This window comes from Oncorhynchus mykiss, chromosome 25 (assembly GCF_013265735.2).
Source record: "Oncorhynchus mykiss isolate Arlee chromosome 25, USDA_OmykA_1.1, whole genome shotgun sequence".
Taxonomy (NCBI): domain Eukaryota; kingdom Metazoa; phylum Chordata; class Actinopteri; order Salmoniformes; family Salmonidae; genus Oncorhynchus; species Oncorhynchus mykiss.
The window spans coordinates 15,727,027-15,752,272 of record NC_048589.1 but is presented as its reverse complement, the minus strand read 5'-3'; the positions used below and the strand labels follow the sequence as shown (position 1 = coordinate 15,752,272).

Here is a 25,246-nt window from a genome sequence, read left to right as displayed (position 1 = left end):
AACAGTCACTGCCACAAACGGGACAAAATAAATCGCAGGTGTATTTGTCCTCTTTTCATACATTCGTTAATAAACAATTGAATATTCATGAACAAATATTTTGGCATCATTGTTGCATCTCATTTCTTCCGTGCAGATCTCAGTCCTTTGATTATTTTTCAAAACCACTAACATAAGAATTAAATGTTTGCCTTGCTTATATAATGCCTTGAGGAAATACAATATATTTTTATTTTCAGGAATTACATGTCTTGACTAGCATAAGTAATATACAAAATATTAATATGAGTATATTTCAATTATTTCAAGAATTATAAATACGTACATACTGCCCCCAACAAGATGACCACAGATGACAATAGCTTTCAGCATAGCCCCTGTGTCGCTGCTATATTTTCACCCACATTGAGGCCTCTCTAAAATCCACTTTGCACAAAGAGAGAAAATAGAATAGAAACTTGGATCTTAGACGTTTGTCGCGCGAGGTTTATATATCAAAAGGACAACTAGACAAGCCCAACATTAAAGTATGTTCAAATCTTCTGCGGGAAGCAGTTGATTGATTCCATAGAACCTTGTCCATCAAGGCCTTCAGGTTTGAACCAAAGCCATTTGGAATGTTAAGAAGAAAGAGGTCGTTACGGCAACAAAAAGCTGCTGAAGCAGGCCATTGTAAGGTTCTGAAAGGACCTATCTGCAGCTCGCCAGGCACTCCTGTAGCGCAGGAGAAAGACTACCACGTAAATAAAAGCTTAGGGTGAGCTCACAACTTCACGGGCATGAATAAAAATGGACACAATAACGTTACAGATGCGTACACAAATAAAGTGCTCCATTCAAAGATATACTCAGCGGGCAATATCTTTTTTTTTTTGTTCATTTATTCAGCGAAAATATATCAACATTTTTCATCCAGCCGGTTGTAGATTTCGAAATTCAGGAAAGAAGCTGTGTGACTGTTTCAATCATTTTATTGTGACAGCGGTCAAGATCACTTCATCTTCATTAGTAAATACTACCAAATACTACTATTTCATTTAATTTGAACATAATTTTGATAGCCAGCATATATAAACACTTTATAGATTTTGTGACCTTTTTTAATTTCCTACGAGAGCCCTGTTTCTGTAGCTACATCGATACATATTGACGGACACCGGCCTGTGTGATCAGATAAAGTCGGATGTGGCCTTCCCTGGGGGTAGGAGTAAGGCCGGCTGGCCTGAGGAGTGGTCTGAGATAGCTCTACACCTGGAAGGGCTGCAGCAGACTGCTGCTCCAGCCTAACAGCTTAGCAGCATCCAGACTCCTGTTTGAGTGAGCCCCTTCACACAGGCATTGTGTAAGAGGAGAGTAGCCGAGAGGGCCCTCTGACAGACTGGACAAGGCCCTCCATACGAGCACCTCGCTGCCTTCAGCCCATGGCTATCCACACCCAGCCTCTGCCCTACACACACACACACACACACCCTGGCCACGCTCGTCTGGCTCGCGTGTGGCACCACTCGAGAGGGAATGTTGTTTTATCCACTGTTTGGTGTGGTTTTGGAGTTTGAACTGGGCTCTAAGCTGAAACACAAACAGTGTGTCAGTCTGCCTGGAGGAGAAGACAGCTGCCCTGTTCCCAGCCCGTTTGTCTTCTACAGGCCATTAGCTGCTGCCTCTGGTCCACTCCCATTCCACAGACACAACCTTTACATTTGGTTCTATTAAAAAAATAAATTGGATAAAGAAACAAACACACACACATATTCAGCCTGATAAGTTTGAAACTCTGTTGCAGCTCTTTATCTGAGGCATGGGTTTTGGAGAAAGAGATATAATCAATAATAAACAACCTTGAGAATTTCTGTAAACAGATGGCCCATTGAAAGAGGGATTCTTGGCTTCTGTACTTATGTCCTCATATTTGTTCTCTTTAATTTAGAACCAGACCAGGAATTTTTCTCCCATCTCGTCTCAGAGCCTCAGAGCACTCACGTGAAATGATGGCAGGCTTTCAGTCGATACCAGCTCGCTGTTGTCTTTCATTTTGTTGTGAGTAATACAAACAGAATACCTTTCTGGGCCTCTCAATAGACAACATCATTTCCTAAGCCTCCACAGATAATTCACACCATGAGGCTACTGTCTGGAAGGATGACATGTCTGTAGTCTCAGAATGGAGAGAACATGGGGGTGGAGGAGGAGAAAGAGAGGGAAGGATGGAGGAGAGGAGGGTTGAGAAAGAGACTGGAACACCATGTAAAGTATGGCCTTGGCGAGCCCACAAAGAGGGCCGGTGACGCTGTGAGCGCAGCAAATCCATACTCTCAGACACCTGCTCAGCTCTGGAGAATCGTCAGATATTGACCTTCAATTCAGTCCGCATTCAGAGTTGATGAAAAGAGATAAGCACTCTAATCTGTCCGTCGTCTCGGGCTCCTCTTTATTGACTAACTGACACAGACTTATTTTAGCTGGGGCTGTGCTGCAGTGCCAAACAGGATGGGATACATAAACCTAATAGATGTTTATTTGAAAGAGGCTAATATGAAAATTGCCACTAAAGACATATGAATCAATTTTCAAAAGCAAACATAATTGGATATTCCGGTACACTTATTAAATCTGAATTGGCCCAGGTCTTCTTGGCTGACAGGGAGGAACAGTTGCCCCCCTTTCTCTCCTATGTTTCATTGTGTGACATGTTATTATGCCTCGTCTCCCTCTGTCAGTCGCAGCGATTTAACAGATTGCCCGCCGAGGAGAGACTGCTTTAAAACTCAATGGAGGAGTGTGTGTGTGTGTGTGTGTGTGCGTTTTAACACATGGGATTGTGGTAGGTCCTTCGACTTCCCCTCCCACCATGGCCCTGTGCACTGTTTTCATACGGCACTTGTAGTTTGGAGGTTAGAAGTACTTGACAGTGAGTATGGGAGTAGGAGGAAGCACCTATTGAGAGACATCAGCTTCAATAGGGAGTAGTGAAGCCCACACACTGTCTGTGTCACACACCGGCCATGAGGGCAACCAAAACAGACCCCATGACCACACACACACACTAACAACCCACGCACGCACACTCTACATACACATACACGCACGCAATTTATGTACTCTCATGCACGCTCACACGCACACGCACACACACACACACACACACACACATAGTCATGGACCCAATATCAGAGAGCCATCCGGTTATTTTCATATTTATATTTACATGTATATGAGAGCCCCACATCCCAAGAATACATATATTTAAAATCTGGCAAAATCCGGAAATACCCACCTCCAGAGAGAGCCCGGTATACTTATTTTGAGTGACATTGTCTAAATTGAAGTTTGACACTCTTCACCACTCTAGCCTTTATGCAAATGCAACAACATCCAAATGTGATGGACAGAATTCAATTAACTGAGATGACAGAAAATAATCTAGTGAACTGAATACATCAGCCATGTGAAAGGTAACATAATCATCCTGGTGGGGAAGGGTTCGGGGAGAGAGGGAGGGAGGGAGGAGGGGTGGTTCAGTGGGTCTGGAGAGAGAGAGCATGAGGGAGAGAGAGATAGAGACGGGGGGGGGGGGAGGAGGGCACAGAGGAAGCAGATATAGAGCCCATTTCTAGCGTGTCTTATCTAATGGCACAAGCTCTATTTCTCCAAAGCGGAGTCTCCAGTCCAGTAAACTCTTGATCTCAAATGAGAGGCCTGAAACACTGTTGCTAAGCAATTAAGGGGCCTATATTGAGCAGCTGATTCCCAGAATTCAGTGTCCATCATTACAATTTCTGCCTCACCTAATAGACTTCCATACTGTTGAACAGCAGCGCCTAACGACACACAATGAAATAGGCTCAGACCAGACTGCAAATTACAGAGCCTCAGCCTGGGTCTTTCTCCTAAAACTACAGAGTCTGACTAAAACAACTGTTGCTGCAGTCTATGAGTGTTTAGGCACTATCTCTGGTTTGTCTTGTATGTGGGTGTGTGTCTGAGATGGGAGTATATATTACAAATATATTAGAAAATACATAAACATTGTGATAATTTACATAGACATACTTACATATTGTATCATCTGAGTTCTAATACCACTGATTAAACTATATAATTAACGTTAGGAGGTCAATATGAGAAGTTAGTGACATTCTTCAAGACCTGAGAAATAGACCAATGATCATGTTCTGATATAACCTATATTTAGCTAGGCAAGTCAGTTAAGAACAAATTCTTATTTCCAAAGACAGCCTAGGAACAGTGGGTTAAATGTCTTGTTCAGTGGCAGAATGTTTACCTTGTCAGCTCGGGGATTTGATATTGCAACCTTCCAGTTTCTGGGCCAACACTCTAACCACTAGACTACCTGCCACGGATCAAATTATTATAATTCCCAAAATGATGTAATATTACTCTGAAAATAATATAATTCAAACATACAATTACAGTTCATTCTTTATCATAATCCTGATAGTAGTTGGATGTTAAGAGTGTTCCAAGAACACAATGGGTATGACTCGTCTCCCAGACAGAAATGCTGCCTGCCTCTGAGAACGTCAGGGACTCAATATACTAGTGACCATGTGGGGGCACCCTTACCCAAGTTTTGAAACACTGGTCCACAGCATGAAGTTATTGGTCAGTGGTCACAGTGACATATGACAACTATTGTTTTTTGTCTTGGAGTATCATTGTTATCACAAACAGTAATGAGCTGTATTCAGTAGACAATCAAATACCATCACTGTCGTTAAACGTGTTTGGTGTTTGTAGAACAGTGATGGGGAGTGGGTAATATACCAATAGCTGCAACTCTGCCTGGTTTGTTTGTAAAAAAAGGTTGTAATTCCATGTATAAAGAGGGAATCTTCGTTAGTCCAGAGTGCATCCGTCTGTTTGTGTCCCCTCAGTGTTCAGTGTTCAGTGTTCAGTGTGGAGGTGATGATTGGTGATGTTGCACGCAGTGTGCAGTGCAGTAACTTCCAGTAGCTACTGACACTAGGTGGCTCTGCAGGGATGCCTTGCTCGGAGATGATGGTGCTCACCCTTCAAGCGTTTCTACTATTTTCATACAACATATCTTTTCATGCTTTATTCTATCAAAACTAATAGTGAGCAATATTGTGTGATGGCGTTGTCAGTTATTTTAAATCACCCCAGTAAATGAAATAACCCATCGTGATCCATGTGGTTTTATCCTCAGTGTATCAGCAACTTCATAATCACTCTGTCAATGTTCAACCCCCCCCCCCCCCCCCCCCCCCCCCAATTTCCTATATGATAATGTCGAGGCTACATTTTACATTTCTACTTTTATCAGTTACTAATTATATTACAAGCCTGATTTAATCGTGGCCATTTAAATGTGGTGAGTAAGAAAATAGTGTGGCTCAAAAACACAGCATAATGGATGGTTAAGTGACTCCTCACCAGATCCCTTACATATAATGTAAATTCCATTAGCCTCAAAACTGGCTACTGTATGGCATTCAATTAAATAAAGCCTTCAAAAGAAACCCATGTCAAGCAATTTAGAGTGTGGTACATTTGAAGCTTGCGTGAGGTTACTAGTGCTTTTAACCAATGCTCCCACTGCATAGACCATTAATTACCATATTTAGAATGAAGTAGATTTGCCATGCAATAATCATTCTCTAATTTACTAAGAACTATTGCTTTTCAAACACTGGACAGTAATCACTAATTATGTTTAGCTAAGGAAATATATAAATAAATGTATAAATTAGCAAAGGCCCATCAATATGATTGGCTATTAGCTTGGTCAGTGCGCTGTGAGGGATGCGTTAGCTGCAGTAGAATATAAATTCCTCGCAGACATGGACTTGCTAACATATGCAGCTGTACACGCATGTAGCCTCCACTCACACACATCCCAGGCGGTGTCATTCGTCCGTCAAATTCAAGACCTGAAGGAATCGCTACAGAATAGATTAAAGAAATAGATGTTTTAGTGTCACTTAAACGGCATAGGTGCAGTAAAATGTGTTGTTTTACAGGGTCAGCCATAGTAGTACGGCACCCCTGGAAAAATGTAGGGTTAAGTGCCTTGCTCAAGGGCACAACGACTGATTTTTCACCTTGTCAGCTCGGGTATTCAAACCAGCGACCTTCCGGTTACTGGCCCAACGCTCTGACCGCTAGGCTACCTACTCTGCCCTGTAAAATGTTACTTCTGTTATTGACTTCAGTTTTAGAGAGATTGGTCTGTCAGTCCAATTTACTTCGGATCAAGGAATGTAGACCACAACACCCCCCAATTTATCATATATCAACCATAACAGATTGCAGTCCTTCCAGTCCTGGTGGCAGACAGTGATGGGACAGTCAGTTTGAGGGGGCCAAGCACCATGAGTGATGGTTTGCACCTCAGGTATAATGAGGAGTTCCTGCTCAGCCGCTGAGAGGGAGAGTGGCAGCACTCCAGCACTGCCCTCATCCTAATCCTGGGGATCCAGTCTCTGCTGACTGCAGGCTTATTCAAGGCTTTAGGGAGAAACACAGGGGCCATCCCGGCTCCTCTGGCTCCCCTCAGATCCTATCACTGCTCCTCCCACTGACCCACAGAGACGGCAGGCACCTGCCCATTCAGCAGGTCAAGCACGTCTCTCTCTCTCTCTCTCTCTTTTGCTCTCTCTCTCTTACTTACTATTTATTTGCCTCTCTCTGTCTCACTATCTCTTTCTCTCTCTTTCTTTCTCTCTCAGACACTCGAAACTGACATGAGGATATGGATAGCAGGCGAGTCATTGGAGGAGAGGGGAAATTGGTTAATTTTGTAAGAGGAGAGGATTGGAGAACCAGTTGAAGTGAGAACCAATATCTTCACTGAAAATAAACTGTGACACACGCAGTATACGGTACACATACAGCATGGACACAATGTGTTCAATGCAGTATGTTTTTCTGCAGGCAGCTTGCCTACACCATATTATTCAGCACTTTCAGTGGTCATTTATCAGTCAGGTGGGAATGAACAATGTCATAAACCATATATTCTTCCCAATGCCATATAGGCTATCATTTCATATATGATATTCTTCCACCTCATTTGAATTCCACATTGCAATATTCTCTGAGTCAAACCATGGAAGTTGTAAAGCATATTATCCCCAAACTGTCCCAGAAAACATAGAGCACATCATAATACGTTCTTTTCCTTCTGGACATCCACGATTCAGTTCAGTCCTGCGTTATGAGAAGGACATCCGAAACGAGGCCTCCACTGTAGGGAGCCACGTCACGTGACTGTGTACAATGTTTAAACGGCGTAAAACAGAACCCGTCTCACAGCGGGGGCCATGCTGATTGCTGACCACGCACACAACAATGTCTCCTCAGAACCCACCCTTGCATGGCCGCCCCGGCTTTGATGCTCACTCTAATTGGTTGAGATGAACCGGAGCTCGAGCTGCTGTGGTGTTGTGGCCCCTAGCTCAGCTCCACTGTACGCTATACCTGGCCACAGCAACACTGTCTGCTTTTAATTAGCTGGTCCCCTCTGTCTGTCTGTGTCAGAGATGGAGAGGGAAGAGAGATTGGGAAGACACAGGTGTACAGTAATCCAGGCCTATGTGTCCTACCCTTCTATTAAAGGGTTTGTCGGGTTAAACTGAGTAGAGAAGGTAAGTAGAGGATGGACCAGGTGGGGAGGTGCTGTTCTGTAAAATGGTGAGTCGTACAGGGGACCACCTTGGTGTGTTTTCCCAGCACTTCAGAGTGGTGGTGAGAGAGAGGAGGTGGCAGGTTGTGACTGCGACGGGAGTAGAAGTGAAGGGTGTTCCATAGCGGTTTGTTTTCGCAGCCCTTCACTTCTCAGCGTTTGGTGGTGGGTCCGGGCCCTGCTTCTGTTGCACAGCCGCTGGGTGTGAGTGGTGCTTTGTTTGACTTCCTCTCAGTGCAGGAGACACCAGCAGGGCCCAGTAATGAGTCTGCAAACAAGACTTACAAGGAAAAGAACCGCGTTGCTCATGACTAATTGCCCTGAGTGACAGAAACAGAGAAACTAGGGTCTGAGAGTATTTGGAGTTTTAGCTATAGGGCTCTACTTGACCAAGCTGAAGGATGGTGCTTGAAACAGGTTTCTTAATCTTATGTCTCCAGGTTAGAGCTCGGTGTAGGTATAACGTGCAAGACAAGGTCTTGCTAATCAGTAATAATTATGTAATAAGTATCCAATTAATTGATCTCCTTTACCGGGATGCATTTAAACAAGTTTTTGTAAACAAACAATAGCCCTAAAATGTAATGTCACCACTGAAAATGAGTGACAAAACCACGTCGGCCCACAATATTTACACAAGCTCCATTTTGATGACGTTATAAACTATTTTCTTCCATACAATCGCAAAAAAAGCAGAAAGTATCATGTCTCTGCAGCTTGTGTCGACTTCACAAAAGCACAAGGATTGATTATGACAAATTACTTGTATGAGCAGCCGAGAATCCTCTACCTGCTGTAGCCCTGGAGCTGGGAAGCGAAATTGTTCCACCCAAGCACCATAAAAACAGATTGAAACCTCAGAGCTGTGAATTAGCCACACAGGAAGCCCTAAACCCTCTGTTTTATTCATGAGCATGAAGTCTATCTGAGCTACGAAACCCCCGCGGTCTCTCTCGCCACATCAAGGTTGCTGCGCCGCATCAATTCCACATTCGGGAAGGTTGTGTTTTTGACATGCAACAATAATGCCACATTAAAAAGCAACAGGGATTAACCGACCAAGTCATTTGTGGATGTATAAACAAGTTGTTTATTATACTGTAAGACACAGAGGAAGTGACCATGGTCGCCATGTTGCAACTAGTTATAAATATAGAAACATCATTCAGCTCATGGAATGCTTCTCAAAATGTCAGCCAAGTAAACATTTGGGGGGTTTGGGGGGGAGAGAGGGGGAGAAAGGAGGGTGGGAGAAGGGGAGAGAGAAAGTTTGCACATCTGCTGAGGAAATGCATTGTTGTTGATAATCCTTTGGAAATTGAAAGAGGGCGATGCAGCGTCTCCTAAGGGGAGGGCGATGCAGTGGACACACACAGCTTACCGCCAGGCTCCAGCGTTTGAATGACAGAGAAGTTTGGTGATCACCACGGGGGGTTCTAAAGATTGTAGCCAAGTGGGAACAAGGTGAAGAGGCCACATCTCCAGAAATTGCGTTGGAACATACAGCAGACAAATGTCCTTTCAAAAGTCCCCCTTCTCATAGCCTCTGTTTATTTCAGCAGAACTGCCATATGCTGCAAAGGCAGTCAGTTGTCGCTTCAGCTCCAGTAATTATGGCTATACTTTGATAATTGCACCAATTAAAAACATTAATTATGATCCTGAAATCTGTGCAATGTTTCATAACAGGTGTAAACCGTAAGTATAGTATCATGCTGGCAGTCATCAACACACACACAAACATACACACTGAGATGAAGATGTTTAAAGCCTCACACTTAATAAGCTGAGAAACAAACACAAATTAGTCACTTTGCCAATGAGAGGAGAAATAATTGGTCTACTTCCCATTATGCTAATAAAGAAGCAATAATGACAAAGTTGCCACGCCGATAAGAACTACTCAGTAGGAGGCCATTTCATTATTATTTTTTTTTACTTCCCCTTCAAAGCAATTAGATGTATCTCACAATGTCAAATAACAACAACATACAGAATTCCTTTCGACACATCTGCATTTATTTGGGTTCTTTGGGTGTGGACTTTTCCTAATTGCCCTCTCTGATTTTAACAACTCGGGGCTGCTGTCATTATGGCTGCATTGAAGTCCTAATGAGTGGAATTGTTATCTAAAAGATGGACCCTTTTTCCCCTGCTGTGAAACCACATTAGATCCAGACAGCTCATTTCTATTCCCCCTGTCATCTCTCTAGAAATGACGCGCAGTGCTTGAAACTGTTTATTTCCAAATTCAGACCTCCTCCGCGGCAGCCATCGGCTTCAATTACCAGTTTTCCTGAGCAGAACCATCAGGCAGTCTGACACTGAGGTCCAACCTAATTCCCACCTTCTCCAAAGTCAAGAGCATAATGTGCAGATAAAAAAGGTGGAAAATAGCCTGCCGCTCATTAGCATGCAGGGGCTGCCTGTTCATTTGCTTGCTGCGAATGAAAGTTCTGGCACTCAGCACCTCCTGCAATATGAGAATAGTCCTCTTCAGACCGCACCGTGTCCTTACTGCAGCGGAAAGGTCATCCGCAGAGGCACACAGCAACCTGGCTAGCTGCTCTCCACTGGCCCGGCTGGGAGAGGGTGACGGGGGTATTGATTCTGGGAGCACCTCATTACCTGCTGAATCAACATATTATTGCCATGTTTCACTCACAGAATTGTTTACAAGTGTATTTACAACGGGGGCCAGGGCGCGACCACACTCATTAGTCCATGACCCGGCGATTATGTGTCATCTGATACGCTGCTATCTGACTTGGCTGTCTGACCAGGGCCACTGACCTGCATTGGCCCAGGCCCATTACTGCGCCCCTCTCTCCCTCTACCCTCTACTCCCTCTCTCTCTGCTCCCTATGAATGTATCCATTAGCCCGCCGATGTGTAAATTGTTTTCACCTGCACTGTGGGCAGATGGGGACCAGCATCTCGGTCGTGATTTCCTATGCATGAGCTTTCTAATCAGTCGGAGAGTAACACGATTCCCCTGCTCCTCGCAGGAAAAAGGCAAACCACACACACACACATTCACCCACACACACACACTTTCACGCACACTTTCACGCAGACAATCACACACGCTGATACGTTCACACACTCACAATCTGCAATCAATATGCATGCTGTGTTGTAGGGATATTGGTGCAGTGGTAGCGGTGAAAGGGTTCATTATATGAGCTTACATCACTGTGATGGCTTAATACTGAGGAGAGCCAGGGCCTGGGCTCAGGGCTGATCCTTGCCTCCACTATTCCCAATTTCATTCCAACTTAAAGGATAATTTGACCTCTGAGACTAAACCCACATAAGCACAACATCCAGTGGCAGTGTCAATCGAGTGTGACCTTGAAAGTGGATTCGAGCGAGGGCTCCCTCACACAACAAATAAACGCTCACTAATGCACTGACGTGGATGTGACATGTAACCTGGGCCTCTCTGCTGGAGGGGGCCAAACATCTCTTTCAATGAGGGTAGAGGTTTCCAGATAATGAGCAGTCAACGTCAAGGGATATGATGCTTTATTTCAGTATTGACAAAACCGTATTATCGCCATGGTTATATCACCATCACTGTATTACTAATATCGTATCATTATTGGCTATTGTCATACCTTCCCGGACGAGAGAACATTTCAGCACCCCCACCCCAAAACATCTTCCCATGGCGATGCCAGAGAGACAGAGTAAGGAAACTGCAGTGAGCCCAGCACCAGCACAGCATCTGTAATGGGATCACTCCAGATCTCTGACCCACCACATGACAGATGGTTTACCTGTCAGCTACAGACAGAGAGCTGGTAAACATGGAGGTGCATTTCCACATGCTGCAGCTTAAACGAGTTGACATAGACTTCTAACCTCATGTGAGGGCCCAGACAGGCCCTGGATGTCGCACACGACCCTGACAACATGGTTCTCATCAACCAGCCAGCCAGCCAGCCTGCCACACACACTGCTGGCCTCATCCACTGCCCTCCACACTGACACTGATACCGCTGTCTGTCACTCAAACACCCGACTTACTGCCTCATGTCTGAGTGCATGACAATACTCTGCTTCCTCTCTCTCAAAGCCGTTGCCAAGGCTCCAGAGAAAGAGAATGGAGAATGAATCCACTCACCAACCTGTGACATCACAAGATCTACATAACCGAGCAACAAACAAACAGGAGAGTACCGTCCTCATCCACAAGGCTTTGTTTTTACCAACACTGTATCCATTGTCCTCTCAGACAGCACTCTAGACTTTGCTGATGCTTATTCAAATCACCAACAAATGCAACATCAAGGTCAATGTAATGCCTCAAGTTGTCCATTGAACAATGAGATAAAAGTGTGTATAGTAATCTGTAAATGGCCTACCTTTAATAATGATTTACGCTATTGCATTAATAATGGACACCTTTCACACTCTTTTCTAAGGTAGGTTACATCTCTGGTGACATCTCTTGCTTTTAACAGAGTACTTTCAATTCAGATCAATTTGGCACAATGAAACTGCTTTATATTCACTGGAGCATGCACTGTCCTGCCTAGTTAGCATGCACTGTCCTTCCCAGTTAGCATGCACTGTCCTGCCTAGTTAGCATGCACTGTCCTTCCTAGTTAGCATGCACAGTCCTGCCTAGTTAGCATGCACTGTCCTTCCTATTTAGCATGCACTGTCCTGCCTAGTTAGCATGCACTGTACTTCCTAGTTAGCATGCACTGTCCTGCCTAGTTAGCATGCACTGTCCTTCCTAGTTAGCATGCACTGTCCTGCCTAGTTAGCATGCACTGTCCTTCCTAGTTAGCATGCACTGTCCTTCCTAGTTAGCGTGCACTGTCCTTCCTAGTTAGCATGCACTGTCCTTCCTAGTTAGCATGCACTGTCCTTCCTAGTTAGCATGCACTGTCCTGCCTAGTTAGCATGCACTGTCCTTCCCAGTTAGCATGCACTGTCCTGCCTAGTTAGCATGCACTGTCCTTCCTAGTTAGCGTGCACTGTCCTTCCTAGTTAGCATGCACTGTCCTTCCCAGTTAGCATGCACTGTCCTGCCTAGTTAGCATGCACTGTCCTTCCTAGTTAGCATGCACTGTCCTTCCTAGTTAGCATGCACTGTCCTTCCTAGTTAGCATGCACTGTCCTTCCTAGTTAGTGTGCACTGTCCTTCCTAGTTAGCATGCACTGTCCTTCCTAGTTAGCATGCACTGTCCTTCCTAGTTAGCGTGCACTATCCTTCCTAGTTAGCGTGCACTGTCCTTCCTAGTTAGCGTGCACTGTCCTTCCTAGTTAGTGTGCACTGTTCTGCCTAGTTAGCATGCACTGTCCTTCCTAGTTAGCATGCACTGTTCTGCCTAGTTAGCATGCACTGTCCTTCCTAGTTAGTGTGCACTGTCCTGCCTAGTTAGTGTGCACTGTCCTTCCTAGTTAGCGTGCACTGTCCTTCCTAGTTAGCGTGCACTGTCCTTCCTAGTTAGTGTGCACTGTCCTTCCTAGTTAGTGTGCACTGTCCTGCCTAGTTAGTGTGCACTGTCCTTCCTAGTTAGCGTGCACTGTCCTTCCTAGTTAGCATGCACTGTCCTTCCTAGTTAGCGTGCACTGTCCTTCCTAGTTAGCGTGCACTGTCCTTCCTAGTTAGCGTGCACTGTCCTTCCTAGTTAGTGTGCACTGTCCTTCCTAGTTAGCATGCACTGTCCTTCCTAGTTAGCATGCACTGTCCTTCCTAGTTAGTGTGCACTGTCCTTCCTAGTTAGCATGCACTGTCCTTCCTATTTAGCATGCACTGTCCTGCCTAGTTAGCATGCACTGTCCTTCCTAGTTAGCATGCACTGTCCTTCCTAGTTAGCATGCACTGTCCTTCCTAGTTAGCATGCACTGTCCTTCCTAGTTAGCATGCACTGTCCTTCCTAGTTAGCATGCACTGTCCTTCCTAGTTAGCGTGCACTGTCCTTCCTAGTTAGTGTGCACTGTCCTTCCTAGTTAGCATGCACTGTCCTTCCTAGTTAGCATGCACTGTCCTTCCTAGTTAGCGTGCACTGTCCTTCCTAGTTAGTGTGCACTGTCCTTCCTAGTTAGCATGCACTGTCCTTCCTAGTTAGCATGCACTGTCCTTCCTAGTTAGCATGCACTGTCCTTCCTAGTTAGCATGCACTGTCCTTCCTAGTTAGCCTGATGAGATGGCCATCCTACAGAATGCTTTATTTTCTAATTATCTTCAAACCACACCCATTCAGAGTATGTGTGGGAGGACTAATACTTACTGGAGACATCTTCTGGATTAGTAGGACAATTATAGTCACTGGCAGCGATGATACAGCATCTTGACGTTCGTTTCTGAGACTCTCTGTGTCCAATTGCCTCTTAATCTTCACCCGTGAAGAAAAGCTTTCAGAGAAACTCCGTCTCATCGATCCCCACTCCATACTTTATTAACTTTGCTGGCCAAACAATTAAAAGGGGGATTTTGTTTGCACCTTTTTATCCTCTTGACAGCACTTAACTCATAATTGACTTTCTCACCCTCGAACATGAACAAACACACATAAATGTACATACCACGCACACATCAACATGTTGCTGCTTTGTTTGGATCCACAATGAAATGTTGTGTCAAATAGACCGAATTTGACGCCTATGTGACGATTGGCAATAATAAACAAACCTATTTTCTGTTTTATTATTTGTTGAAGGTGGACACGGACATAACTCATATCATTAGCTAGCCACATTTCAGCTTTAATATGACTGTGTGAAAATCAAAATATAGCTATGCCAACTTCAAGTGCCCAATTGTTGAAACAATGATAAAAGCTTGTCAAATCTCATTTTCTGATGGCATAAGCCAATTATAGAAACAAGTGACCATTGAATTAGCCCATACGTAGAACTTGACAGCTTTTATATTCTGATCTAGAATAAATTCTGTGGGGGGAAAAAATCACCTTATTTGCAATTTCAGTGGGACTCATCTGAGCTCCAGTCAAACAATGGCCTACCCTTAGACACATTAGAAATGGGAGGTTTATTCCTATTGAGTACTAAATGCTATTCCTTCCATGGCTATTATTACCAGGAGAATATGTAGCTTTTTCTTGTATTTATTGTTCATCACAATGTCTTCAATGTTTTGAATGAATATTAAATGCAGTTGTAGATCCTTTATATGTTGGCCACAATAGCCAACCTGTAAAATATTTTACTTAACTCTCACCGTCAGATTGACTGGGGGTTTGAATTAACCCCAAACACTGATCCAAAATCTAAATGGTAGTGAAAAGAGTGAGCAAAAGCCATGAAGACCTAGGATATGGAAGAATAGCCACAAAACAGATAAACCCAACATGTGCATTACAGAAAGCCCAGCCTTAGCCAACTGTTCCAAGTTTGACACAAGAAAAAAATCTGAGTCTTCAGAGAAGATCATTTGGGGAGTGTTTCTATAAGCTGTTTATCAAATTACTAACCACCCAGATGTTTCTGTCTGGTTAGCAGCTGAACCCGGGCTCTGCCAAGCAGGGAAACAAAGGTCTGAAGGAATAATTTGAGATGTGCACAGAATATCAATTTAATTTACTGCCGTTAATTCTCATGCAAATCAAGACCTCTGTTAAGGCATATCAATTACCCTACATACTGTATCTATTCTACAAGATGAGGAGGAGGAAGAAAAGGGCCAATAATTCTATATGGGAATACAATTGGAAAAGGACACATTTCTATTTTCCCATGCATATATTATAACTCAAATAATAAAGCCCCATTTTACCATTAAGCATCTACTGATAAAACATAACATGCTGGCTTTTCCCCAATATGTATATGACTACTGCTGTTGGTGGATAGGCCTATTGTGCTGTTTATATTCCATACATACTCTCCCAGGGAAAACTGACATTTATGGTTTTATGTTGAATCATTTCTTAGTAAAACTGAAATAGGATTGAAGGCAGTGTATGTTTTGATGTATGGTACGGGTCTGGGGCCGTAAAAGTGGAATATGTAGGCTTAGTTATCTCTTGAGACTGCCATGTAACTCAAGGTTCAAGAGTCAGATAAGAAAGTTAACCTACGTAAAGCGGAGACTGAATGGGTGTGTCAGTGGAAGGGATAAGTCAAGAAAGAAAGAAACATTGGAATGTATTTGCTATGATGGATAACCCATAGACAGGTTGTGGTTGGTATTCGACAAGTACATGCTAACTGACTCTAATTGTCAAAATTAGTGCTTCTACTACAGATTGTGTTTCAAGGTTGCTCATATGCAGATGTAATGTTATAGCTGACTGTAAAATGAACAGAATCATCATCTAATGCATCCCATCATATGATACAGTGTTGTAATATTCAAATCTAATAGGAGGACTGATCACTTTCACCAACCTCGGCTGGGCCCCAGTAGAAAGAAGAGTGATTGCGAGTCTCACTCACTTCATCACCTCCAAAGTAGTGCTTTTCAGCTCTGTGCAGCACAAACAAAGAGCCCAGCAACAATATCAATTATACATGCAGGAGGCAAACAAGGGGATTTATTCCACAACAAATAGCCTCACGGAGAGATGTTGAATAGGGGTGATTAACATATGAAAAGGACAGCAAAACTCCCCAGTTCAACAGCTAAATAGCAATTTGATGTGGCTGGAATTGGGGAAATTGCTTGATTAGGGGCTGCATTTGGAGGGGCTGACAATAACAGCACCTCGGATGTGGGTGACGCGTCCGTAGCGAGACACAAAACCGATGTGCCGCTATTGTAGCATCAGTCAGAACGTGGCATGACATTAGAGAGCTGTCAACAATGAACTTCTGAAATGCAAAGCATGATCCGTGGGGATGCTGTGGCTGGCTACTGGAGAAAAGAGGAAGCCTGCTGCATCAGGACCATGGACAGAGAACAGAGCCAGTTTATCTGTTCAGTAATAATGGCATACACGTAGATCAGATCACTCATGCATTCGTTTTGGCTTCTATTTAGCTATTTAGCAGAACACAGAACTTTAACAAAAACCTACAACAGGCTGTTGGTAATTCTGGAGGCACGTTCTGTAGGCCGAAGAGCCCACGGCTAAGAAAGCTTTCCCTAGTCATTTTAGTTTCTTTGAGTCTCCCTAAAATTGATTGGGATCAGGGATAAGAGATGTATGGGGCTTACCATGCTTGCTGATGCAGCCGCATCTTCTGACCACTTCTGTCCAAGCATCTTCTGTCCACTTTTTTTGTGTCCACTCTGTCCGCATCTTCTGTCTACAGCCGCATCTTCTGTCCACTCAAGGCCTGCTATGTCAAGCCAGGCTACACTGTACATCACTTCGTATTTAAAAGGGAAGATTTTTACAGAAAATTACTGAAATGATAGTAAAGAACATGAGTAGAATAATGCATTGTTGAAAACTTGGCTTGCATAATGTGTCAATCCAAATATCCAATCTTGCTGACCAATGCAAATCACTACATCAGCAGTAAAAAAAACGTGACTTTCCCAACTGGACAAAAGGAACACCTATGTGAGAAGCTGTTCATTGACTACAGCTCAGCGTTCAATACCATAGTGCCCTCAAAGCTCATCAATAAGCTAAGGACCCTGGGAATAAACACCTTCCTCTGCAACTGGATCCTGGACTTCCTGGCGGGCCGCCCCTAGGTGGAAAGAGTAGGTAACAACACATCCACCACGCTGATCCTCAACACAGGGGCCCCTCAGTGGTGCGTGCTCAGTCCCCTCCTGTACTCCCTGTTCACTCACGACTGCACGGCCAGGCACAACTCCAACACCATCATTAAATTTGCTGATGACACAACAGTGGTAGGCCTGATCACCGACAACAATGAGACAGCCTATAGGGAGGAAGTCAGAGACCTGGCCGTGTTGTTGATGACAAGTAATCAGACGTTTACATACACTTATGTTGAGTCATTAAAACTAGTTTTTGAACCACTCCACAAATGTCTTGTTAACAAACTATAGTTTTGGCAAGTCGGTTAGGACATCTACTTTGTGCATGACACAAGTCATTTTACCAACAATTGTTTACAAACCGATTATTTCACTTATAATTCACTGTATCACAATTCCAGTGGGTCAGAAATTCACATACACTAAGTTGACTGCCTTTAAACAGCATGGAAAATCCCAGAAAATGATGTCATGGCTTTAGAAGCTTCTGATAGGCTAATTGACATAATTTGAGTCAATTGGAGGTGTACCTGCGGATGTATTTCAAGGCCTACCTTCAAACCCAGTGCCTCTTTACTTGACATCATGGGAAAATCAAAAGAAATCAGCCAAGGCCTCAGAAAAATAATTGTAGACCTCCACAAGTCTGGTTCATCCTTGGGAGCAATTTCCAAATGCCTGAAGGTACCACGTTTATCTGTACAAACTATAGTACGCAAGTATAAACACCATGGGACCATGCAGCCGTCATACCGCTCAGGAAGGAGACGCGTTCTGTCTCCTAGAGATGAACGTACTTTGGTGCGAAAAGTGCAAATCAATCCCAGAACAACAGCAAAGAACCTTGTGAAGATGCTGGGGGAAACAGGTGCAAAAATATCTATATTCACAGTAAAAACGAGTCCTATATCGACATAACATGAAAGGCCGCTCAGCAAGGAAGAAGCCACTGCTCCAAAACTGCCATACAAAAGCCAGACTATGGTTTGCAACTGCACATGGGGACAAAGATCATACTTTTTGGAGAAATGTCCTCCGGTCTGATGAAACAAATATGGAACTGTTTGGCCATAATGACCATTGTTATGTTTGGAGGAAAAGGGGGAGACTTGCAAGCCGAAGAACACCATCCCAACCGTGAAGCACGGGGGTGGCAGCATCAGGAAGGAAAATTATGTGGATATATTGAAGCAGCATCTCAAGACTTCAGTCAGGAAGTTAAAGATTGGTCGCAAATGGGTCTTTCAAATGGACAATGACTCCAAGTAAACTTCAAAGTTGTGGCAAAGTGGCTTAATTTAAGGACAACAAAGTCAAGGTATTGGAGTGGCCATCACAAAGCCCTGACCTCAATTCTATAGAACATTTGTGGTTAGAACTGAAAAAGCGTGTGCAGGCAAGGTGGCCTACAAACCTGACTCAGTTACACCAGCTCTGTCAGGAGGAATGGTCCAAAATTCACCCAACTTATTGTGGGAAGCTTGTGGAAGGCTACTCAAAACGTTTGACCCAAGTTAAACAATTTAAAAGCAATGCTACCAAATACTAATTGAGTGTATGTAAACTTCTGACACACTGGGAATGTGATGAAAGAAATAAAAGCTGAAATAAACTCTGTCTACTATTATTCTGACATTTCACCTTCTTAAAATAAAGTGGTGATCCTAACTGACCTAAACCGGGGATTTTTTACTAGGATTAAATGTCAGGAATTGTGAAAAACTGAGTTTAAATGTATTTGTCTAAAGTGTATGTAAACTTCCGACTTCAACTGTACATACTACCTCAAATAATCGGTGTCCCCATGTAACGGATGTGAAACGGCTAGCTTAGTTAGCGGTGCGCGCTAAATAGGGTTTCAATCGGTGACGTCACTTGCTCTGAGGCCTTGAAGTAGTAGTTCCCCTTGCTCTGCAAGGGCCGCGACTTTTGTGGAGCGATGGGTAACGATGCTTCGTGGGTGACTGTTGTTGATGTGTGCAGAGGGTCCCTGGTTCAAGCCCGGGTAAGGGCGAGGGGACGGTTTAAACTTATACTGACTGTTACACCCACACATTTACTCTGTATCGGTACCCCCCTGTATATAGTCTCACTATTGTTATTTCACTGCTGCTCTTTAATTACTTGTTACTTTTATCTCTTCTTCTCCAGATGTTTTTGAAACTGCATTGTTGGTTAGGGTCTCGTAATTATTCGGCGCATGTGACTAATACAATTTGATTTGATTATAGGGAAATAATGCCCGTTCTCCCTGTATGTATGCAATAATTATTTTGATTCCAAATGCATTTTCATTTGCATGAGCAAATGTACCGTTCATATACAGTCATTGGTACAGTCTGTAAGCTGATTCTAGACCAGCGCAAATCACATCACTTCGCTACTTTCCCGCTCCTGTTGTTTACAAGAGGGGATCTCTGGGAAGTGGTGCTCATGGCAACCAGCATAAACACTTTTCAGTAGCTAAGTTTTCGCTGCTTGTACAAAACGGGGCGCAAAGGGCAAGGAACGTTGTTGTCATGGCGTTCTGTGAGGACCAATACTATGAAAGAATTGGATCCATTCAACAAAGCATGCACGAAAGGTAAGATTTGAACCCGTTTTCCTTTTGGTGCCAGGCCCCTTTGACACCACGAGTTTGAGTTGTGCACTCTCCCGACACTGCTGCTGCTTTTCACGCCATGTGTCAGTGGATAAAGTGGCTAGCTAACTAACCATTAGCAACGGCTAACTAGCTAGCTGTTGGTCTATTTTACCGGTCAGCGGATTGACGCGCTAGCAAGCAACTATGGCTTGAAAAAGACGTGTAAGTAACCTCAATGTATAATTTTAACAATAACTATTGCATATTTTCGTTATGCTAGCTAACGTTAGCTAACCAACTTAGTAGGGAGGTTACACCAACAGCAAACTAACGACGTTAGCTAGCTAGATAGGGCTAGCTTAGCGTTAAATAGCTACTGTTACTCATGTCACTGTGTATGCAATACCGGTTTCATACGAACTGGTAAAACATGTCATTCTTACCAGAACTGCAGCAACGTTAGATCAGGCGACTAATCAGTAGTTTAATAATTAGCTAGCTACTGTAACGTTACTGTAGCTAGCTAACTATGAAGATGTTGACGGTTAATGTACGTTTAGCACCGTGCACGACCATCTGGACCTTTTCTTTCTCACAGACCACTATTGTGGGCGTTCATGGGGCTGCTGAAGCTAGTATGTTATGGGGACACGTCTTTGTTTGTTGCCTATAATAGTTTTTATTCGTATGATGCAAAGATGGGGGAAAAACTATGTAGCCAACATCTGTTTAATCTATTCCTGTAGGGAAAAGAGGAGACTTGAGTTGGAGAGGGAGTTGTTTGCTTACTGCAGATCTGACAAGAGAGGGTAAGTGGGTCCCAACAATTAACAATGTAGCTCGTTAGCTAGCAGTTTATCTTTATGTGCATTGTTTATCAAACCCTTAATCATAATAACAGTTCACTCATTAGCTATCCAGTTATTATTTTTCATCCCAAATTGTTGTATTTCCTTTATGTGGGCACAGCACCCGGTTTATTCCAGGGTAACGATGAGCAATAACCTGTGTAGGCATGACATTGTAGTGGTTATGTAAGTACAGACAGTTAGACTAGTAGTACCACTGTTATTAGGCTATACTAGTATGCTAGTTATTTCACTGGTAGTCACTCGGGTCTGAATTAGGCCTATACAATGCAAGGTTATTATTATTATTATTATTATTTAACTGTATACTGAAGTTCTAAACTGTTCAGCTACTAATGAGGAATGCTAGTGAAAACAGAACATGGAGATAGGCCTACTCATAGTACAGTGTTTCCCCTAGGATTATTTTTCAGCAGCAGTGGCAAATGTAGCGGGGGAATATTTTTGGGGGGTGAAACGACTGACTTTCTGGTGACTTTTTAAAAGGACACTCTACTCCAAAATGAATGAGAATGTTGACACCATCTGAAATATAATTTTCCCTTTTAAAAACATTATAACCTGTAGCCCAATTGATGCCGCATCGGGGCGGCAGGTAGCCTAGTGGTTAGAGCGTTGGACTAGTAACCGAAAGGTTGCAAGATCGAATCCCAGAGCTGTTCGTTCCTAGGCCGTCATTGAAAATAAGAATTTGTTCTTAACTGACTTGCCTAGTTAAATAAAGGTAAAATAAATTTAAAAAAATAGTGGTGCTAGGTGATAAGAGGGGAAAAGGAGACTAGAGGGCAAATGTAAATAAAAGGGCTGAAGCATGGGGTTTCTCATCTGCATTTACCTAATTGAAAACCCCCCAAATACTTTGAATGCATCAAATGCTACAAATATACTGTACATTGTAACTTGTCACTCTGATATTAAAGGCATGTCTTGGCAGACATTTAAAGCTGGAGTCCTTAATGGTGAAGCCGCCACGTCCGTTTGTGAAATTACAACAACAAAGAAGTTACTGCAAACAAAGAACACTGTTTTTCTTCCCTAAGACATCATTGTATGCTCGATAGAACAGCAGATTATGTACTGCAAGTGTTTTTGTCACGCCGGGCGACGTCTGCATCGTAAGAAAAAACAATAGCAACGGCTGCGGTGGCGGTGGCAGATAGTGGCACTTTTTCCTCTTAAAATAGTGGCACATTCCACCTTAAAAATAATAATATTATAATCGGGGGGAGAGTGGCAGGGTGCCGCAGCTAAATTAATATATAGGGGAAACACTGCCGTAGTAACCATTTCTTTAGAATAATGTGTGGAGGAATAGTACTGCACATCTGGCTTTTATTTGCATGAGTGTCCTTTAAATAAATACATCTCTTTATTGCCTTAAGTCTTCAGATAAAGTGTGCCACACTCCGTGGTTATCTCAAGGAAATCTGTGAGAGAGAGAAACAGGCAAAAATTCGAAACCTGGAGCTCCTGAGAGATGTGGAGCGCATTGAAATGAGCATGAAGGAGCACTGTCCTGACCGTAACCCTCTGGATGAACACAAGGTAAGACTGGGACACTGCAGTGCCAGTGTCTCATCTGTTCAGTGTGTAGCCACAGCTGCAGAGTTGTTATTAGGCATTGTGAATTTAAAAGGTTTATGATTCTCAGCAAACTGTACCACGATTTACATGATTGAGATGGAGAGCACCTTTTATTGAAATCTTTTTTACATGATTCAATAAAGATCACTGTACAGTAAACCTATGGTTGACGCTCATGCTCTATTGTCCCTTATGTACTGAAGAATAGTTAATGTGAGCGTGGGATCATGATTTACAAGGCCATTTCACAACACAAAAATGTTTTAGAATTTCAAAAATATGATGCATGCACTTCAATGACGTTCTTATTGTCAATTGCCTTAGTATCATGCTCTAATTGCCGTACACTGTAGGGATATTTACACTCATTTGCTTGATGTAACAATAGTCAACACTCGAACACTGCAGTTTATCACTGCAGGCAAATGAGCAAGAGAAAACAATGAACGAGTCAGATTATCGCTTAACTCAACAACAGTGCTCTACAGCTTAATATCAAATTAACAAAATTGGTTAATTATGACTCGCTAAATTAATTGCCCAATATTGAGACAGTGAAGTGCTCCAGAGGTTTATTTTTTCCCCCTCAAGCAGTTGCTTTGTTTATTTTTTTATGCTTTATGATTCATACATGTTTGTAGTTTATTTTTATAAATAATTTTCTGTTGTCACATTGTTTCATTCATCTTCCTGTTACAAGTGTGCTATGGCTTCATTGTCAAGCAGTCAAACAACTGTGAAAAGGTACCTTTAACATTCAATTGTAGATATTTTGTATACTGTATATGTATATGTCGCTATTTGTTTTCTTGTTTAGATATTTCAGCCTATTTCTCCAATACAGTACGACCACACACATACATAGAAATGATGCTGACCGTAATCATAATCACTCGTGACTTCATTGTTGATATCAGTCGCTGTCGAATCAGTGCAAATAGATAACAAGTGTATTTAGTAATTTTTGATAAACAAAAGTAGCTTTTTTTTGTGTGCAATTTGTATTGTTTTGAAGAAAAGGCCTGGGATGTTGGAGTTAATCCTAGTGCCCTTAACTGCACCATTAGACTGTTTAATTGGAGTTGGGATTAGGGCAGTCAGTCTGGCTACTCAGATGATTAAGAGTGTTGCAGGCACCATGGAGGACACTCACTGGGGAATACCCGTGGTGACTAACTCTCATGTTTGGACACTTTGGATTTCACCCGCTCCTCTTGTCTATGTTTTTAAATGTGTTTGCAGAACATGTTTAACACGGTTTTATCACACTGAAGAAACATCCTATGTATACAATTACCAAGATAATGACATGTTCATTATGTAGATCTTTCTGATAAGGACAATGTCCAACGATGTATCCTTTTTTGTTTGTTGATGCATTGAAAAACGGTACAATAGATATAGAATTAGTGATTACTTTGAAAATTGACATTTGCTAAATGAATTGTGCTCTACTGACTGTATTTTTTTCCTGAATTTCTCAGGTTGAATGCTTGAATAGAATTTCCAGATTTATGGCAGCAAAGCAGAAGAAAGAAGAGCCAAATCTTAAAATAGACACGGTAATAATAATAATAATTAAGATTCTCTTGAAATTACAAAAAAAATGTCAATTAGAAGATAGATGTAAGCCTAACCTTTGATTAGAATAAATTAACACATTTTTCAAAGAACATACATGACTTGCAACTAAGCTACATGTATGTTTCATTCTGGCTGTAGTAGTAGTCTGCTGTTTGTTAATGCAGGGTGCCCTATGTTTTGTGCAATTCATTTTATATAAGGGTCATTTATATGATTTAAAAGTTATACAGCCTAAAATAGTATTTGGGAAATGCGTACCATGTATTATGCAATTCTTATATTTTAGAGTTCCAGAAGATTTGGCCCAAAATATTTGACTCGCACAGTATTTTCTTCTTATGGCAAATCTCTCTCTCTTTTTTTTTGTAGGATAATGCAAATCTTAGCTCTATCAAACTGTGTTTTCAGCTTTGGAACAACAAAGAAAAGTAGACATTATGCAGAGCAAATCTGTAGAGCAGTATACATTTTAACTGTGTCTGTAATAATGCAGGTGTCTAATCCTGGCTGGTGCATCTGTACAAGCGATGTAGTTCAAGCCTATAGCTGCTTCTTCCTTCACTTAACGCAGTTAAAGCTCTTTTAGATGAAATGTCTAAGACATCTCATAATAACTTGGAGCATGCTGTCTAGAGCAGTCACTTGTGACTGTGTGCACAACCCCCCCTCAGCTTGGCGATATTGTAATGAGCAAAATGGTACCGTCACTCCATTATGCATACAAGCCATTGCTGGCAGTGTGCATGTCCCTCAGGCTACAGCATTCATTAAGGGAAGCTTACCGGGCTGAAAGCTGGAGACAGATGATAACGGGATATGATTTTCATATTTAATACATTCCTTGGAAGAGCACGCGCGTGCCGCAGATTGATAGAAGAATCAATTGCTACTTTAGTGAAACACTTTCTACTTTGCCCTGCAGCTACCGATGGAATCACTCAGCCAAGAAATTAACTTTTCCTATTTTTTACCTACTTTGTGGATCTGCTGGGCAGAGCTGCATGGTTTACAGTGAATGTTATTAAGCAGCTAACTGTTTGGTATTTAAGACTCTTATCAGAAAAGAAACAGAAGCCATACTTTTTGTTATTATGTTTGGAGGAAGGTTTTTTTTAGCTTTCTCTCCGACCCCCTTGGTGCCACAGCAGACATGAATCACAACTTGTACAGAGGATTGCTTATACGATTAGAAGTTAAAACATTGATTGTGTAACATTCTTCTGAAAGAGGGTTTTGGAAATAAATATGACCTTGACCCAAATAAACAGCGTTTTTAACAGAAAAAGTGATACTTTTAA

General features: G+C 42.5%; 1 protein-coding gene across 3 annotated transcripts in view; it reads left to right on the top strand.

Moving 5' to 3' along the window:
* The first annotated feature begins 19,641 nt into the window (after nucleotides 1-19,641).
* The window catches only part of kiz (kizuna centrosomal protein), a 39,839-nt gene continuing 34,234 nt past the window's right edge, over nucleotides 19,642-25,246 (top strand). The window contains exons 1-4 of one of the 3 annotated variants that reach the window (XR_002470760.2): nucleotides 19,642-19,911; nucleotides 20,658-20,720; nucleotides 22,163-22,325; nucleotides 23,849-23,926. Coding sequence is in view for 2 of the 3 variants with exons in the window: in XM_021584620.2 (XP_021440295.2) it covers nucleotides 19,847-19,911; nucleotides 20,658-20,720; nucleotides 22,163-22,325; nucleotides 23,849-23,926 (369 nt within the window). In the remaining variant the exon portion in view is untranslated. Of the gene's footprint in view, nucleotides 19,912-20,011; nucleotides 20,134-20,657; nucleotides 20,721-22,162; nucleotides 22,326-23,848; nucleotides 23,927-25,246 lie in introns of those variants that run through there. The other 2 variants (XM_021584620.2, XM_021584622.2) reach the window with 2 other exon arrangements.